This window comes from Macrobrachium nipponense, chromosome 43 (genome assembly GCF_015104395.2).
Source record: "Macrobrachium nipponense isolate FS-2020 chromosome 43, ASM1510439v2, whole genome shotgun sequence".
NCBI lineage: Eukaryota > Metazoa > Arthropoda > Malacostraca > Decapoda > Palaemonidae > Macrobrachium > Macrobrachium nipponense.
In genome coordinates, this window is record NC_061104.1 from 6112416 (window position 1) to 6132181 (window position 19766).

Genomic DNA, 19766 nt, shown 5'->3' on the forward strand with positions numbered 1-19766 from the left:
CCGCTCTCGCAGCGACCAGCCGGTACCTCGGATCGGGTGGACGTGACGGTCTCTGACCGGCCACGGGTTGAGGCTGGGAAGAGGTCCCCCAGGTCCCCTCGACCGACGGTACCAGCCTCGGCTGGTACCAGCGGTTTTGACGTGCCGCGAGGACGCTCACCGGTCTCACGGCGAAAGCGAGCTCTGCAGGTCACCTGACCGCCGCTCCCACAGGGACCGGGCGGATACGGTGACCAGCAGCAGCTCGTCTGACGCACGGGACCGGGTCGACGTGCTCAGTCGAGCCGCTCGCCACAGGTGAGCGGCACGGCCAGGCCTGCAGATCGATCCCCACCGCGGGTTGGTGATCGGCTGCAGCCCCCCACGTACGCTGGTCCTGCCAGCGAGCGGGGGGAGCGTCAGGTCTGTCTCTCCACTACTTCAACTTCCTCGGCTACACCGGGAAGAGCGAGGTAGCTAGGAGTGATCGTGAGAGGTGCGCCGCTCACGATCCCGTCACGACGCCGCACGTGCCACGTATGGTCTTAGGACCAACCAGGACGTACGCGCAAGTGATTGGAGGCGACCGTCAGGGGAGAGGGGGTAGCGTCAGTTTCTGTCTCTCCGATACCTTCAACTTCCTCGGCATACGCCAGGAAGAGCTAGGTATATAGGAGTGATCGTGAGAGATGCGCCGCTCACGATCCCGTCACGACGCCGCACGTCCCAGGTTGGTCTTAGGACCAACCAGGACGTACGCGCAAGTGATTGGAGGCAACCGTCAGGGACCTGTTGCTGGTCCTTCTTCTGAAGGAGGAGGGTCCTGGGAGCTGCTCTTGTTGGAGGGACTGACGGTCCTACTCCTCAAGACGCTGTAACTTCGAGATTCAGAGTAACTTTACCCAGGTTATTGCACTGATTCGTCAGCACAACGACCGGGGGAAGGATCGCCGCTCCCACCAGCAGAGCCCATGTCTCTGCTCGAGTCGTTTTGGGGCCCGAGAGGGAACCCAAACCGACGGTGGGTATGCCGCGATCGGAGCTTACCGATTCTGTCTTGAACCAGAGTCTCTCGTCTCCGGACAAGAAGGCTCTCTCAGTTCTGGCCGGTCGATCAAGCTACTTCCACCTCCTCTACTGCGACAGCGGCGTTTCTACGTGTCTTCGGACACCGTATTTTAAATACTCCTTCGTCCTCCTGAGAGGTTTCGACCTCGACGAGGACTGGAATGAGTCGGAGGATGGTATCGGCTCTCTCCTGTCAGGTGTCGATCAGCCCCACCCAGACGACGTTCACAGTGGCGGCAGACCCTTACCTACAGTGAGAGTTCGTAACCCTCCTCGGGAAAAAGAAAAACGTTTTCTCCTGACGATACGTTTTCCCAGACTCTGAGAGGCCATCGCCGCAAGGCGATGGCTGCTCCTACTCTTCTCCAACTGCTAGTTCCACTGGGAAGGCGAGCGAGTATCCAATTCCTCCCCCATTCCCTCTCTCCTTACGGCTACGAGGGAAAGGGGAAGGATCCTACAGAGATTTCTCTGTAGGATCCCACGTTGGGGACTGCGCTACCAGGGGGGACCTTCGGGTCCTACCTGACGTAAGCCACGGTCGTTGAGGAGGGATCCTGCCCCATTCTCGATTTCTACGGAATCGAGAGGACCACCAGCCGATATCGTTTTGACGAATTCGGTGGGGGTTTCGCAGACTGCTTAGAATTCTACGGAATTTCTAGCGCATTCAGAGTGTTTAGAGTTTCTTACGATCTCCAAACACTTAGGCGAGACCACGGTCCCAAAGTGAGCGAGACGAGAATCCCCGATATGTTACACGATAATCGGAACTCGCCTATGCTCGAATTCCTGGAATTTCTAGCATTAGGAAGAAGACTGCTGCTGAAAGAAGACTATCTCACAGTAGGCGACCAACCTGGAATAGAGAAGAACGGATGGGAATATCCAGTTTGGCTGGAACTATCGTCTTAGTATTCTGTTCACCATTGAAGCTTTCCTTCGAGGAAGACTTCTCCTTCACTCTCTTTAATAGAGAACGAAGGTGGTCGATCTCCATCCTTATTTTGTTTTCTTGAAGGAAAGAATTTAGGATGGAGATCGTTGTTCAGAAATCCTACAATATACTACGTATATTAACCTCGCGACATGATTCTGCTAAGCAGTTGAATGGTCCGAGGGGTAGGCGCATATCCTGGTTATTCTACGGATTGCGACTTAGACGAAAAGTATTCTAATTGAACTGCAACCCGGGTTTGCCTGCAACCTCCCAGGAGTTTCCAGTTTCAATTTTATATACTTATGGTGGTTGTCACAACAACACCATTTTAGCTTTTATATTTACCGAAATTCGTTTCGCTTAAATATAATTGCTCGAGCATATCTTTTTATGCTCGGTGGTTCTTGCCGAACGCATTCCTTCGTGGAAAGGATTACTTGGCAACTCAGGATGACGAGTCAGCGACAGCTACTGCGTATTGAATTGCCCGAGGCATTTCAGTATCAGCTGCCGCTTTGAGATAGACGGTTGTTTATGTCTTTCTCACCTGCTTTGATTGAATAACAACCGTATCTCTGCCCAACAATCACGGACTTAAGTCTCTGATTAACGGGGATTCTCGCATACATGAATGACCATCTACTGCTGAGAAACGCTAGTATTCATCGTCTTCGGTATTGCGAGAATTTAAACAGAGATATCTATTCGACTCTCATCTTTCTGTTTACCGCACGGTAAACAGAATTCTGTAATAGTCTCTTGCTGCATCGTATCCCGATAATGCGAATGATTTTTGCGGAATCTGAGTTTGTCCTTAAAATATCCTGTTTTCTGAGGTGTACATTGTTCATTGTTCACCCCGGATTAGCAGATGTATTGAAAGACATCGCCTACTCCCACACCTGCCAGCTCTACTTCCAAACGTTCAGCCCATGAGAAGCAGTTCTTCAAGCGGTCTCCCTGTGTTTCATTACTGAAAAACGCCCCGCTTTCATTGCACAACGGACAGCAATGAAATGGCGGTTTAGCGTTTTCAGTCATTTGTAAGCACAGTTTAGAATCTTGAGATTCCTTCTCTCGATTCAGCTGGAAGACGTAGGTTGCATTCATTGCCTACCTTCGTCTTCAACGTCACATAGTATTGTTTCTCCTTAAGCTGAGATTCAACGTCTATGAGATTTTCTTGCCATCAGGGACCTCGGTCTTTTGAAGGCAATTGACTTTCGCCTTTTGAGCTTATGCATTAAGAGAATCATCGCCGCGCCGTCCGGCATCGGTGACTAACAAATATTTTATTTGTTTGGTCTCTCAGCATAACTCTTTAAAGGGCGAAGGTCACGTGACTTACCCGGATGCTTGGACAACTTGCCTCTACTGATTCTGAACCAGTCAGTCGGCAGCTGTCAGAGCGTCCGAGTCAGTTACGAACTATGCTGTGGACTTAGTTCGGTTGTTCCAGAGCAATCATTACTTCGTCTTAATAGCTTGTCAGTATGAAGTACTGTACATAACCAAGTCGAGAAGAGGATAGGTCATACGACTATTCCCTTCTTTTCGTCTTAGGTAACTGCATGACTTCTCTTGAGAAGTCAAGCACAAAGGGATGGGGATTTGTGACGCTCGATTTCGTACCGATCTTCGTAGCGAAGACTCAGAACCCTTCGGTAACTGACGATTGGTTCGAGTCCTTCACAATACCCTCCCTAATGGACGTCACCGCCTCCGATACGAAGGCTATGCTGCTTTGTCCTGTGAAGGTGCGACGGAGCTGTCTGAAGAACTCGACACCCAGATGAGTGTGGACGCCTCTTCATTCATCATCTCGCGTTCCGCAAGAACTTCTCCGTGGCGCAGTAATGAAGGCAGGCGCCTGGTCCAACCGGACCGCATGCACCTCCTTCTACCTTCAGGATATTGCCCACAGTTCCTTGGATCTTTTTCCTTGGGAACCGTGGTGGTTGCTCAACACGTTGTGTAGTTAACCCAGACCCTTGCAGGGCTGAACAGCATCGAGTCCTGGTGTGACCGTAAGAATGGATGAGGAATGAGAGTGTGACTGGCTCCTCTTCCCATCTTTTTCTTCCCTCTACCTTTGGGTAGAGGGACACGGTCGTCACCCTGCTGGGTAAGGACGAGATGCAGGTGAGCTACTCAATAGAGCACCATCCTATCCCTTTCAGTAGGGATAGGAGTAAATATCCACCACTTCCTCCAACAAGGGGGAGGAAGTGGATGCCAAATTGAGACAAACCCATCATTTTATGATTGTCTCTTGCAAACAGGAACAAGTTCTTGCTTGCTGGTACGAAGAGATCGCTTGCCTCTCTCTTAGTACTTGGCCCAGAGGTCTGACCATTGATCCTGCGGTGCACACCCCGATCAATCGGACAGAGGTTTGGATCCCTCCCTTGCTCTTACGACCAGGGAGGCACTCCAGGGTTGGACGAACACCAGTCTGTTCACCAAAAAGACTCAGATTCCTCCCACCAAGAAGTGAGTCTTCCTATTGTTAAAGGACCGAGGGGTTTGTATTACGTATCGGAACAAATGACAATTTGTCGAAAAGAAAATTGCATTTTTCCTAACTATACAAACCTGAGGTCCTTTACATATAGTCCCACCTCATGCCACCCCTCACTCTGCAACTTTTTGCATGGGCCTAAAGCAAAGTGATTCTTCACCTCTCGGGCGCGCGGGCGCGCTCACGATCGGACAGCAGTTAACTACCGTTCTCCCCTTGTTCGAAGCTTACGACCGTCCCAGCTGCCGCTAGTTACCTTCCTATTGTTAAAGGACCTCAGGTTTGTATAGTTAGGAAAAATGCAATTTTCGACAAATTGTCATTTTATGGTGACAGTGGTAAATAATCATACGTTATTGCCGCCAGTTAAGTAGTTTCAATTTAGAGCCATTTTTGACATCATTGATTTTTGTTAAAAAAACTCCAAGAAAAAATAAAAACTTACATCATTTGTGCAACTTTATGCCATAAAAATCAGAACTCAATAAAAACTGCCAAATCACAAAGACAAATGTTAAAATATAATAAATAGCATACAGTAATGAGAAGTACACTATAGAATCATTTAAAGGCTTAATCATTTTTAAAGTACTGTCTTATATACAGGACACTTGGCTATGAATACTGTACAGTGTCCAAGTCATCAGTCATAAAAATACAAAATTCTGTGGAAAAGTGCCAGTCACATCAAATACACATATACAAAATATATCTGTACTTCAATATTTGTAATGTGTACATGGAGTAACACCATTTAAAATCTTCAAAACAGAAATTACATTACAGATGGTCCTATTTTTCGTACACTCTAGCACAAACCGCTCTTTCTACATGGGCTGAGACTGATTTCGTTGCCCTCATTAAAAAGTCAGGCCATCACTCCAATCCTAAGTTGCATGAAATCCAAAACGTGAGTACAGGTTATTGGTGGGGGTTCCATTCCGACGGCATAAGTGAAAATCGCCAATAACTGAAAATCAGAGATTTACAGTCCTTATCGTTGCCAATAACCAGAGATTGGCACCTTTGTAGGGCATATATCGGCGCTGATAAGCGGAAAATGACGCATCTCTCTTATGCCAATAACTGAGGCCGTCCTTAACCAGGGACTGACTGCCTGTACAGTACATACATCGTTAACTTTCTTCAGAAAAGTTTCCTCTAAAGAAATCTTCAATTGTACAAAAGTTTATAAGAGGAATATGAATTTCCTATGAATTTCCAAACCAGTGAAGGCGCAATAATCCTGCAGCCAGACCCGACGTAATTAGAAGTCACTTTAGAACTATAAGGGATAATACATTTATAGGTTCATGTGTCCTGATCATTATTACCAGACCCTAATGAGTATCGGAGATAAAGAAAGGTTGATAACCATGAATAAAAAATTTCCATAAACACTATTGCCACGAGAGTGGTGGTCATGTTCACTTGGCGAAACCCTATATAAATCCAGAATCAAGACAATGATTAATAACCTGTGACTACTTCAGACCAAAAATTGATCTGGGTGGTTGGGATTTATTTATTAGAAGCCAAGCCATTTCATCACCTGCCAATTTTTTGTGTATGTTTCTGTAAGGGGCAAACAGCAGTTACCTTATCAAAAAACAGGTTTTGATGTAGGAAAACTTATTTTTGGTAGCTGTTGTGAGTCCTCAAACCCACCTACTGTCCCTGACAAAAAGTCATGGGTCTGGGGTGAACATTTACTTTGCACAGACCTGGCATGTAATGAGAAAGATGGCTGACATCTATGCTGTTGTCACCATCTGCACGAGTAGTCATAGAACACCAAGGCAGTTGCTGTAGGGCAGAGATAGAGCCCTTCTGTCCTGAGTCCTATTTATTCTATCACTGTGCCAACAACCACTATTCTGGCAGAGACCAACTATTTGTATTCGAGCACTAGCTTGATATGAGATTTCTTGGCTGGATGAAGTTTCTTCAGGGTGAGGAACACTGCCATAGCTTCTAGCACATTGATATGAAGCTGGCGGAATGGAAGGGACCATGTTCCTTGTACCTTTTTGTACTGTGAGTACCCGCCCCAACCTGTAGTGATGCATCTGTGTGGATCACTAAGGCCGGCGGAGGGAACTGTAGTGGAATTGTCTTTGACAAGTTCTTGACTTCCGTACAGGGACGGAGACGCTTCCATAAGATCGCTGGAATCGGAGCTAGTCTGTCCCGGGATCTTTTGTTCGCTTTCGAACGCCAAACTCGATTTATATCTTTTAGTTTGGCTTTCAACAGGACGTCCGTCACTGAAGCGAATTGGAGAGAACCTAAGATCCATTCTTGGTTTCTCCGGGACGTCTGTTTGCACTTGAGAAATTATCTTGGTTGCCTTGGCTATTTTCTCCTCCTTTTCAACGGCGGGATTGATAGAGTATGCGAATCCAAATCCCATTGAATTCCCAGCCACTGGAAACGGGACGCCGGGGTTAGCCGGGACTTTGTCCTGTTTATCTGGAATCCTAGGTATTCCAGAAAGCGGATGACCGTGGCGGTTACTTTGCGGCAAGCTTCGATGCTTGTGGCCCACACGAGCCAATCGTCCAGATAGGCTACTACCATGATTCCCTGAGATCTTAGTTCCTGGACTACCATTTCCGCCAACTTTGTAAATATCCTGGGGGCTATGTTGAGCCCGAATGGCATTACCTTGAAGGAGTAGGCTTGGTTCCCTAACTTGAAGCCTAGGAACGGGCGGAAGTGTCTTGCTATCGGGACATGATAGTAGGCATCTGTAAGATCTATAGAGGTGGTGACAGCCCCACGGGGAAGTAAGGTCCGCACCTGCGAAATGGTCAGCATTCTGAACTTGTCGCATTGAATGAATAAGTTTAGACGGGACAAGTCTAAGATTATTCTTCGTTTGTCTGAGTCTTTCTTTGGCACGCTGAACAAGCGACCTTGAAATTTTAAATGTCTGACTCTTGACACTACTCCTTTTTGAAGGAGATCGCGGGAATACTCCATCAATTCCGCTGTTGGTTCTTGATAGAAGGTGTTGGGTGGGGGTGGACCTTGGATCAAACTCCAACCCAGACCTTTGGACACAATACTTTGGGCCCAATTGCTGAACCTCTAACGTTGACGAAAGAGGTACAGCCTCCCTCCTACCTGGGGGTTCTCATTGGGTTGCTGAGGGATGACCTCCTCGCCCTCCGCGTGAACCTCTGCCTCTGCTGATAGCCCTTCTGCCGCCTCAGATGCTTACGAAAGGCGCCCTAGCTCTGCTACCCCCTGCCGAACCTATTGAAAGCCTGAAAGGCTTGGCTTTCAAACGACGGGTTGAAGGCCGGGGAGACAGCAAAAGAGGTTGATGCCTGCGGCTGTTGGGGCTGTGTCACCAGCACAAACTGCTGTTGCGGTTGACTTTTAGAGGTTGAAGGTTGGGGAACCGGTACTGCCTGGACCAAAGTGTTGTTGTTGCGGGGCCTGGAAGGGCTGGAACTTCCTAGGCTTCTTCTTGGCTTTGGGGTTCGATGTGGAAGACCCCGATTTCCTCTTGGAGACCAATCCCCACTGAACTCTTAGACTTTGGTTAAATCTAGCAGCCTCATGTTGTACCTCGTTCACTGCTGAGGCTGGAAAAAGGTCAGGTCCCCATATTGAAGAGGCCAGGAGTTTGTTGGGCTCATGCCAGATTGTGGATTCTGCTAGAACATGCTTCCTGCAATTCCTCCTAGCCATAACAAAATCATATAAGTCACATTGCATACTTGACAATTGTGCCTTAGCTATGATCTTGAACAACGGCTCCTGTGCATAGATAAGAGCCGCTGCTTCTGTCATGACTAGTACATTGAGGGATTTCGCAAGCCGGGTTCTAGCATCGAATTCTGTCTGGATGAGCCCATCAAACAGCCTGGGTAATCTCTCACTAAACAGAGAGATGGCACAGTCAGGTTTGAGCTTCCCAACCGAGAAGGTGGCTAGGAGGGTCCTACCCACCAAAGGTCATCTGTTCCAGGGAGTAGGAGAGATGCCGGTTCCGTCTCCCAGAGCTGTGGCATAGGCTCATCTCTCATTGCCGCTTGCAGAGCGAGTTCTGCCACTTTAGATGTGAACGGGATGGGAGTCTCCTCGTCCACAATGAAAATTGTGAAGGGGCTTCTGAAAGCCGTAACCTTAGTGTTTACACACTGCCATTCCTCCAGGTTACGGATCCAAGCTTGTTGTGCCTGGTCCTGAGAGAGGATAACCGTCTCTTTTGGGACCTTATCCTCCCTTATCAAGGCAGATTCCGTGAGATGGACATAGCCTATGATAGGGGCTTGCAACCCTGGCGGGTGGAACTCGAAGTCCTCAATCCTTCGAGTCCCGCAGCCCTCAATCGTAAGCATTCCGTTCATGAAAGGTGTGTATGAAGCCACCCTCCATGGGTTACTTGGGTTGGAAGGGAGGGAGAGTGGAGGAGGAGTCCACCATCAAGCAGGCCTTGGGCTGCTTGACCGGCTTGTTGAAGCCCCGACGCTACGCCTGGCTGGAGACCTGCAACTATGGTCTCCTGTGTGACCAGCCTTTCGAGTATTTCTTGAAACTTGGTGTTTACCAAGTTTCCGACCATGTTGCCTATCTGTTGCATCATGTTGGAGGCAAATGCTTCCTGGTCAAAGGAGGGGGGCTCTGCCCTCTCCTTGAATACTTTTGGTCTCGCACCTTTGGAGGTGGATGCCACAGGGTCAGCGGAGGAAGAGTGAGCTCTTTCCTTGGAAGACTTAGTCTTCGACCCTTTGGAGAGAGACTCATGTTTGACCCTGTCCGCTCCGGGATGGTGAGCCAGAGCTTTACGGACTTGGCTGGTACTTGGCTTTCTAGGCAGGGGCTTTGGCAGCGATTTAGAGTCACGCTTACCCTTGACTTTAGGGATCGCCGAGACGGATTTCGATCCAGCTGATAGAAATCCCCCGGAGAACCCCTGGAAGGAAGTAGAAGAGGAAGGAGAGGGAGGTCTAGATGTGCTCAAGGGGAGGCCTTGAGCACCTACAAAACTTGCCTCACTAGCATCCTTACCGTTGCCAATGCCGTCCACCGTCATGGGCTCGACGTCGAGATCCAGTGCCGCGACCTCTTCTGTGACCTCCTGCGCCGAAGTCTCCTCTGGGGGCTGGGAAACTGCGTCCTGAATCGAGGCGATCGGGGAGCTGCTACTTCGGGGTCCACGTAGCCAGTGCTCCTCCCCCCCGGGAAGATCAAAGTAGCCATCTCTTGGGAGAGGATATACGGTTTTGCCTTGGCTACGTTTCGTCCAAAGCCGCCCACCCATACCTTGAAGGTGGAAAGAGCAGCGTCCCGGACCGACTGAGCTTCCCTGTAAGAGAGGTATCGTAAAAACTTAAACTTAACTCTTACTACATTGTAACTTAACTTAGGAGGCTTATCAGCGATATATATTACATTGGTCCACCTTGTATTATCATGTACACACCGGAGAGTCACTTACATCAGAGGAGACTCGTTCCACGAGATCGTAGCAGGTGACACAGTTCTCGTGGTGCCACACTACTGAACCATCTAGTGGACTGCGCAGGTGGCGTGGGTCCGGCAGACATCGTGCCCAGAGGGATCCTGGAGGACGGCGTTGCAGCCGGTCTCCATACAATGGGTGGCCTGTAAATGAAATGATACATGAGTACCCTTGTTAACCATCCGGACAATGTCCGTGGTTGATATGCCATAACACCGGAGTGTTCCGGTGTTGTAGAATTATTCCCGTCTCGGCCTTCTCTTTTGCCATGTAACCATGCGAAGAATCTGGTAGAGCTAGTAGTAAGTAGTTAACAGTGTTTCCGGTGACACCGGAGAACAGAAAACCACTGAATTCGGGGTAGCTACTATTGCCATACACCGGAGAAGGAGTAGTCCGAGCAGGCACCGTAGGAGAGAGAGATGTAACCAAATGCTCATGACCGAGAACTGGATGGTACTGTATTGGCTTACAATGACAGCCGTCTCGTTCGCTGCCTGGCTGCATTCTTCCTGAGTTGCCAGTTACTCCATTCAATGAAGGAATATAATAAAATTATTCTCGAGTCTAAGGAAGCTCTCAATAATGCATATTTAAGCCAAACAACCTTTGTTAAATACTGAAGCTGAGTAGGTATTGTTGTAAAAAACCTTTTAAGCGAAGTCCTTACTTGTTAATTCCTGTAAGGATATAGATAATTCCATAGCGAACCACAAAGGCAACTATGGTATGCGTATATGACTTGTCATTCAGTAGTCGTATACACCAAATCTTCTTACTACATTCTTTCCTCTCCGATGCAGAGAGAGAATGGAAATGTTACTCTCTTCGTTCTTTTTGTCAGTAAACCCGAATTAGTATTAGTCGAAAGAGATCGCAAATGAAAATCGAGGATCGAAGAGAATATTTCAAGCTTTATTCTCTTGGCGATAAGGCCGTATTCTACGCCTCTATTATCTGGAAGAGCCTGTAATCAATGAATGAGAGCTCGTACGAATCTTGTTCAATTTCCAAACGATTGCCACTCTTTCTGTAAATGGTTGGTTGCATTATTTTGTAGAAGGAGGATGATTTTAATATCCTCTTACTAGTAAAGAACTAATTCTCTCAATAAAAAAAGTCGCTAAGGTCTTATAAACTGAGAGACCTGCCCCCTTATTGGCTTCCAATTCCAATCTATCTTCCATTTCCTGTCCATCAAGTTGGGAGAAGAATGAGCAACCGGAGGACGGAGCGCCTACCTTTCGTAAGGTGAAGGGCTTTTAGCATTACCGACTCTAACCTGACAAGGGCTACGGCTGCCTGTGCGACATCTTGAGTCCCCGCCAGGAGAAGGCCGATCTTGCTCTTGCCTTTACTTGCATTAAGACTATCCTGACAAGGGCGACGGCCGCCTGTGCGACAACTCCCGTTCCTATCAGGAGAAGGCCTCAAATGTCTTTCACCTTTCGCAGAATCAGGCATATCCTGACAAGGGCTACGGCCGCCTGTGCGACATCTAGAGACCCTGTCAGTGAAAAAACTGATCCTGCAAAAATTCCCAAAGCGGAGCCTCTCGTCCCGCCTCTAACTCCATTTCCGATGAAGATCCTGTTGTTATAGCGCCTGGAGCCTGGCTCCTGGCGCTTCCAGGCGCTTGCACCTCAATTTCAGGCGCTTCAGGTTGCTTTACGCCTCGTTTCAGGCGCTTTGCGCCTCATTTCAGGCACTTCAGGTGCTTTGCGCCTCATTTCAGGCACTTCAGGCGCTTTGCGCCTCGTTTCAGGCGCTTCGAGCCTCGTTTCAGGCGCTTTGCACCTCGTTTCAGGCGCTTCAGGCGCTTTGCGCCTCGTTTCAGGCGCTTCAGGCGCTTTTCGCCTAGTAGGAGTTTCAGGTCTTTCTTTAGAATCCTCTCGCCTTGTCGGTGTTTTGCGCCTGGCAGGCGCCTCGTCCGAGCTGTCAAAGACTTCTATCGGACGGGATCTCTTAACGGGAAGGAAGTGATCCTTCCTCCTAGGAGGATCCTTTTTCAAAACTCCCATTAACGAAGATATCTGTTGTTGCATTTCTCTTAGGATCTTTGTAGTGGCGTCTTCTTTCTCTGTATCCGATCTAGGGGAAGGAGGATTTGATGTATTATAAATTTTGCTTTAAAAATTTTTTTCTTACTAAAATTTTAAATCAAAATAAGTCAAACAACATATACTTAGTAATTAGCAAGTCAACTATCAGTTGCTAGGAAGTACCAACCCCACACACCCCCAGATGAAGTGTCAGATATTTTCATGTTATAAATGAAAAGGAAAAGATAAATTAATTTGTGAGACATCTTGCGTTATATGTAGAAAAAATCTTAAAAATTGGAAAATATCATGTCTAATAATTCCACAATAATTTCCAGATGAAACCTTGGAAAATGAAAGGGAAAGGGTTCCAGGCCCTACCATGGAGAAAAAAATAAAGAAAGAACCAGAAGAGGAAACTGCAATTAAAAAAGAACCAGAAGAGGAAAACTGCTTTATTTCAGTAAGAGCCAAAGTAAGAATGTTAATTTTTCAACTTAAATAGGACAAGTTTCCCTACATGAATACAAACCCTTTTATTTTAGGAATACCCTTTGATGGCAACTGGTTTCATTGTTGAAGTTTTGTAACACAGTACCTAACTATCAGCAGGTAGGAGGCAAGCTTTTTTTTTTTTTTTTTTTTTTTTTTCTTTCTTTTTTTTGGCTGTTGTAAAATCAATATAACTTCATTTTTCTATGGTTACAGGTTGTAAAATTTATTATTGTATACTATAGTACTTCTATTTTATTGTCTGATGGTTGTTTAGTATGACAGGGGTACTACTATGTACAGCAATATCAGTGCTTATATTTCTGTGTGAGGCAACCAGTATCTATAATTATATAAGATATGCTTATATGAAGCCTTCTGGTTTGCTATATTATTGCAATTTTTTATTCATTTATATTAATCTTTGATTTTGTACATGAACTTTCCTGGCAGATATATACTTAGCTTTACGTCTCTGACGTCACGACAGAATTCAAAACTCGCGGCACACGTGACAGGTAGGTCAGGTGATCTACCTTACCCGCCGCTGTATGCGGCTGTAAGAACCAATCTCCCTTTTCCAGCCAGAATTTTTCTGTCGCCGGTGATTGGGGGGGACTAAACACCTGTGTTTGTTACCTCCTGACAGCTTTATTCGATTCTCTTGCCTTGGATTTATTTGGACTGACTTTCGGTGAAGTACCTGATCTTGTTTGGCTTGGCATACGCGCTTGTGGATTGTTTTTTTGACTATTGGTTTGGATTTTTCTTTGATTTCAAGATGTCTGATGTAGGCCGTTGGAAGAAATCTTCTATGTTTAGGGTGTGCTCTATAGATGAATGCAAGGTGAGGCTACCGAAAGCTACGGTAGATCCTCACACAGTATGCTTGAATGTAGGGGTAAAGAATGTTCTTTTATTAACCCGTGTAATGAATGTGAGAAGTTTGGATGAGGGTGATGGAAGTCTCTTTCTTCCTACTTGAGGAAGTTGGAGAAAGACAGGGTGAGAAAGCTTCGTCTAGAAGTTCTAGTAAGTCTCGTATTAGCGAGGTAGAAGTAGACAATCCTGTTGTAGCACTAGATCCTTCTCCCGTTTCAGCTCCTGCTCCCTGCATCGAACCTAAAGATACGACTTCGGAAGTGGCAACCATGAGAGCCACGATCCTTAGCATGGAGAAGAAAATTCGTTCGTTGCAAGGTAAGAGTAATAGTGAAGGTGAATTGTGCAGTGACCCCAGTGCAGTGGAGGGTGCGTCTGATCGGCTCCTTAATGCTTCCAGGGCCTAGACTCTTCCAGACTCCAGTCCCAGTGGAGGAGGAAAGTCAACAGCCGCAGGAAGGTTAGGGAGAACTCCCACCGATCAGGCGTTCCCCTCGGTAGATCCAGATGTTCGTCCCCAGGCTGCCTTTGTTCGCTCTAAGAAGGAGGTGTTACACCACTGCTTCTCTTCTCTTCTTCACCTTCGCCTAGAAGAGGTTGGAGCGCCTCGGATTCATCGCGACCGCTGAAGAGAGCTGAAGGCTCCTTGCGCCTTTCCTTCCAGCCCGGAGTGTTTTCCAGAAGAGCCTGAAGTGGATATCAAGAAACCCAGGAGGGATCAGGAGTTCTCGCCTCAGAGTAGGCTTCGATCCTCATCCCCTGTGGAGGATTTTGCAAGATCTCCAGCTCGGATTCTTGCGGGGCTGCAAGCTCAGATTCGGCTCTGGCGGGCTCCTTGGCTGGAGGTACGCGTCGTAAGAAGGACGTCTCTCTCCCCGTCAAGAAGTCTAGGCTACCTTCGCCTGCGTTGCCTTCTCAGTCGGAGGCGGCTCTCTCTCCTGTAACAGCGGATGGAAGGAGGCGCTCTTCCCTCGGCAGACGCTTGTCGTCTTCCAGGCGACAATCGCCCAAGAAGCTTTCTCCTGGCGACTTCATTTCTCCAGTAGAAAGGGATCTAGCGCCTAGTAGGCGCTCGTCTAAAGATAAGCGCACAGCTTCGTCTTCTCGCTCCTTTCCGAAGATCCTCCAATCTCCGGATAAGAGAGCCTCCTCATACATGGATTCTTCAAGAGACAGGATCTCTCCTTATGTTAGGCGCCTAGAGCCTGGTAGGCGCTACTCCCCAAATAGCCGCTCTCCCGCGTCCAAGCGCTGTGCGGAAGATAGGCGCTTTTCTCCTGATAGGCGTGGTTCACCTGTTAGCCGCTCTGTTCAGGTCAGGCGTAAAGAGCCTGAAAGAAATGTCTCGGCTGAGAGACTACCTTTTGCAGAGACCCACGCGTCTCGATCTAAGTTTGTGGATCATGGTAGACGCCTGTCTCCGAGTAAGCGATCTTCTCCAGGGATTCGCTCTCCTGTAGGTAGGCGCCAAGAGCCTAGTAGGCGTCTCCTCATTTAGGCGCAGTTCGCCAGGCAGCCGCTCTCCTTTTGACAGGCGCATGGATTCTGTTAGCGGGCCGGTGAGCATAGGTTAGGCTCTCCTCTCCTAGCAGGCGCTCCCCTTTGGACTCCCGTGAATCTAGGAGTAGACTTCAGGATCACAGAGGACGCACTCATCGGAGTAGGCAAGGACGCATTTCGATAGGAGCTCTCCCGAAGCTTTGGATTCCCCTGATAGGCGCCAAGACGGCTGCCAGACACTCACTAGATAGACGCACTTCTTTAGAGAAGTCCAGCTGCTCTCGTAAAGAAGCCGAAGGTTCGTCGGTGGATGAAGTGGAACCTTCAGAAGAGGACTTAGTTAAGGATTCTTCTGTCTCATCCTACAAGATCCTGACAGACCTCCTTCTTCAAGAGTTTGGAGACGCTCTTACTCCCGTCGCTCCTCCTCCTCCTCTCTCGTTATTCTCGACTTCTAAGAAGACGAAGGTTTCCTCCTGTGTGAGGATGAAGCCAACCATCTCGATGAAGAAGGCTTTGAGAAGTTTGGTGATTGGCTTCTTTCAAGGAAGGAGGAAAGGGAAGACTGGTTTTCTTTTCCCCCTTTCCCCCCCTTCCAAGCTTACGGGCAGACTAGGCTTTTGGTATGAGTCTGGAGAACCCCTAGGCCTGGGTCTACCGTCATCTGCAGACGCGGACTTCTCTTCACTGGTGGATGCCGCACGACGCTCGGCTCTCTTGTCAGCTAAGACTACCTGGGCTATGAACGAGCTCGACCACCTGTTGAAGGGAATGTTCAGAGTCTTGGAAGTCTTCAACTTCCTTGACTGGTCTTTGGGGGTCTTGGGCTAAAAGACTCAGAACCCGGATTCCATTTTGCCCGAGGATCTCAACAGTGTACTGACGTGCATGGATAAGGCAGTTAGAGATGGATCAAGCGAAGTAGCCTCCCTGTTTGGAGCAGGGGTTCTTAAGAAAAGATCAGTCTTCTGCTCTTTTCTTACAAAGTCCGTCTCGCATGCTCAAAGAGCCTCGCTTCTCTATTCGCAACTCTCGCCGCTTCTCTTCCCAAAGAAGATAATCCAGGACATCTCAGGAGCTATCTCTGCGAAGGCGACTCAAGACATGCTCGCTCAGTCTGTCCGGAAACCTAGGACCTCCTTCCAGACGAAGACTAAGAAGGAGACTCCAGCTAGACAGGAGCCCTTTCGAGGGGGCCCTCCTTCTAGAGCCTCTACCTCAAGAGGTAATAGACCCTTCAAGAGAGGAAGATCCTTCTCGCGCTCATCCAGAGCTAAGAAGTAGGAAAGTAGTCCTCCAGACATCAGTAGGTGCCAGGCTTCTAAGATTCGCAGAAGCCTGGGCAAAGAGAGGAGTGGACAACTGGTCCCTCTCGATTATCCGGAAAGGATATCTGATTCCCTTTACAGAAAGACCACCTTTGACGACGACTCTGAGGGAGTTGGTGGCCAGGTACAGGGATCCCATCATGAGCCACGCTCTAACGCAGGCAGTAGAACAAATGTTAGAGAAAGAGGCTATAGAGCTAGTGAGCGACCCATGCTCAGCGGGCTTTTACAACCGCCTGTTTCTAGTTCCAAAAGCCTCAGGAGGATGGAGACCGGTTCTGGATGTAAGCGCCCTGAATTTCTTTGTAGAAAAGAGAGTTGTTCGCCATGAAGACGACATCCTCAGTGTTGGCGGCTCTTCGTCCAGGGGATTGGATGGTGTCCCTAGATCTTCAGGACGCTTACTTCCATGTGCCGATCCATCCTTCTTCAAGGAAATACCTCAGGTTCATGATGGGAGGAAGGATATTCCAATTCAGGGCCTTGTGTTTCGGCCTTTCAACAGCCCCTCAGGTCTTCACAGGACTAATGAAAAATGTAGCAAGATGGCTACATTTGGAGGGAGTCCAGAGTGTCCCTTTACTTGGACGACTGGCTAATCAGAGCCAAGTCACAGAAAAGATGTTTGGAGGACCTACAAAAGACCCTTTTCATGGCGAGTTCTCTGGGACTTTTGGTGAACTTTCAAAAGTCTCAGTTAATCCCCAGTCAAGATCGTATCTATCTGGGGATTCGGATGGTTTCTCTGGATTTTCGGGCTTTTCCTTCTCCAGAAAGGATAGCCCGAGGGTCAGAGAAAGTCAAAGCCTTCCTAGAGAAAGACGTATGCACAGCGAGGGAGTGGATGAGTTTGTTGGGGACACTCTCCTCGTTGGAGCAATTCCTTTCTCTAGGAAGGTTGCACCTCAGACCTCTCCAGTTCTTTCTACATCGAAACTGGAGGTGTCGTTCGCAAAACCTAGAGTTCTCCTTCAAGATTTCAAGAGAAATCAAGAAGGACCTCTCTTGGTGGGCGAACCCTCTCAGGTTTGCAGAAGGGATGTCCCTTCACATTCCGAACCCCAACCAAGTGTTGTATTCCGACGCGTCGGAAACAGGTTGGGGAGCAACGCTCGGCTCAAGAGAAGTGTCAGGCACCTGGAAGAAAGAACAGGTGACCTGGCACATCAACAAGAAAGAGCTGATGGCTGTTGGCTAGCTTTGAAAGCATTCGAGCCCTACGTCCTAGCTTCGGCAGCTCAGATCAACTCGGACAACACCATGGCCCTGGCATACATCAGGAAGCAAGGGGGGACTCACTCCTTCTCCCTGTACGAGACAGCAAAAGAACTTCTGCTGTGGGCAGAGGAAAGGAAGATTTGTCTCCTTACCAGGTTCGTACAGGGAGAAAAGAACGTCAGAGCAGACCTCCTAAGCAGGAAAGATCAAGTCCTGCCTGCAGAGTGGACTCTTCACGAGGATGTTTGCCAGGACCTGTGGAGTCTTTGGGGCAGGCCTCACATAGACCTCTTCGCCACAGCCAAGAATGCGAGGATAGGCAACTACTGCTCTCCGATATCGGACCCGAGGGCAGTGTCAATAGATGCTTTTCTCCTAGATTGGAAGGGCCTAGACATGTATGCTTTTCCTCCCTTCAAGATACTGGAGAAAAACTCTCAAGAAGTTGCAGATCGGAGGCAGCAAGGATGACGCTGGTAGCCCCGTTCTGGCCCGCACAAGCATGGTTCACAGAGGTACTGGAATGGTTAGTAGATTTTCCGAGAACATTACCACAGAGGATCGATCTGCTCAGACAACCCCACTTCGACAGGTATCACAGAAACCTCCCCGCTCTCGGTCTGACTGGCTTCAGACTGTCAAAAGTTTGGTCAGAACGAGAGGGTTTTCTGCAAGAGTTGCAACGGCTATCGCAGCAGCAAGAAGGCCTTCTACCATTGAGTCTACCAATCGAAGTGGGACGTCTTTCGACGGTGGTGTAGGAACCATCACTTTTCCTCTTCCAGTACCTCTGTAACCCAAATAGCAGACTTCTTACTTTCCTTAGGGAGAAAAGTGGACTGGCGGTATCAACCATTAAAGGTTATCTAGCATGCTCGCTGCAGTGTTTAGGCACAGAGACTTAAACATTTCAGAAGACAAGGACCTTCATGATCTAATAAGATCTTTTGAAACATCCAAAAAGGTTTCGCCAGAGATTCCGAGTTGGAATCTGGATGTAGTGCTACGCTTCCTTAGGTCCCCTAAGTTCGAACCGCCTCAGTCTGCCTCTTTTAGAGACCTCACGAGGAAGACACTTTTTCTCATGGCATTGGCTTTTCCCGCAAAGAGGATTAGTAAACTCCCATGCAATAGAAGGGAAAGTGGGATTCAGAGGAGATGCAGCTATCTGTGCATTCCTGCCTTCGTTCTTGGCTAAGAACGAGAACCCCTCAAATCCTTGGCCTAGGAGTTTTGAAGTCCGAGGTTTGTCTGCCTTAGTAGGCAAGGAAGCAGAGAGGTCACTTTGCCCAGTACGAAGTTTAAAGTTTTATCTTCAGAGAAAGAAGAAACTTAAGGGCAATGATGTCAACCTTTGGTGCTCTGTAAGAGATCCAAGGAGGGCTCTTTCGAAGAATGCGCTTTCTTTCTTCATCAGAAGCCTGGTGAAAGAAGCACATGTGATATGTGATGAAAGTCAATTCAAGCTTCTGAAGGTCAAAGCTCATGAGGTAAGAGCTATTGCCACTTCATTAACTTTCAATAAAAACATATCCCTGAGTAATATTATGAAGGCAACATTCTGGCGTTGCAACTCAGTCTTCGCAAACCACTATCTGAGAGACGTCAAAATTACGTATGAAAAGTGCTTCGCGTTAGGCCCGTACGTATCGGCGGATTCGGTGCTGGGGCAGGGAGCTGAGACATATCCTTTGTAGTATATTTTTTCCCCCTTGTTTAGGTTGTAAGTTTTTTGGTTGTTTGAAAGAGCATAGACGGATAGGCCATGTCCTTTCCAATGTCGTATGTCTAACAAGATTAGATTGGTTAGGTGATCGGTTTATGTTTGAGCTCCTTGCAATGATAGTGGTTAGGTTCTGTCATATAAGAGGGCGAATCCCCTTTGACAAGATCCTGCTCGGATTCTATCAAGTAAGCAGGATTACCAAATCCCTTTGATAGACCCAAAGAGTCTGTCAGCTGTAGGTCACGCCCTCGCTGAAGCTCTTCAGGCAACGCAGACTCATAGACAGTAACTACGAAGTCTTCTGCCTAAACAGGTAAGAACCAAGGTTGTATTTTACATCCTACAACAAGTGTTGTTTTCCCCTTTTTTCCATATTTATATTGCTGTCTCTTTCCCTCCACCAAGGGTGTCAATCAGCTAAGTATATATCTGACAGGAAAGTTCATGTACAAAAATGTTATTGTTAGTATACAATAAGGTTTTGTACATACTTACCTGGCAGATATATACGATTGATGGCCCTCCCAGCCTCCCCTCAGGAGACAGGTGGAAGAGAAAAATTCTGGCTGGAAAGGGAGATTGGTTCTTACA

At 47.9% G+C, this 19766-nt stretch overlaps 1 protein-coding gene across 1 annotated transcript in view; it reads left to right on the plus strand.

The window, feature by feature from the left end:
• Positions 1-19766, plus strand: part of LOC135213787 (thyroid transcription factor 1-associated protein 26 homolog) — a gene marked incomplete at its 3' end in the record, with an annotated part of 99680 nt that overhangs the window by 75933 nt on the left and 3981 nt on the right. Inside the window, exons 4-5 of the mRNA XM_064247914.1 lie at positions 12368-12504; positions 13303-13368. Of these exons, the coding sequence (XP_064103984.1) occupies positions 12368-12504; positions 13303-13368 (203 nt within the window). The remainder of the gene's footprint in view (positions 1-12367; positions 12505-13302; positions 13369-19766) is intronic.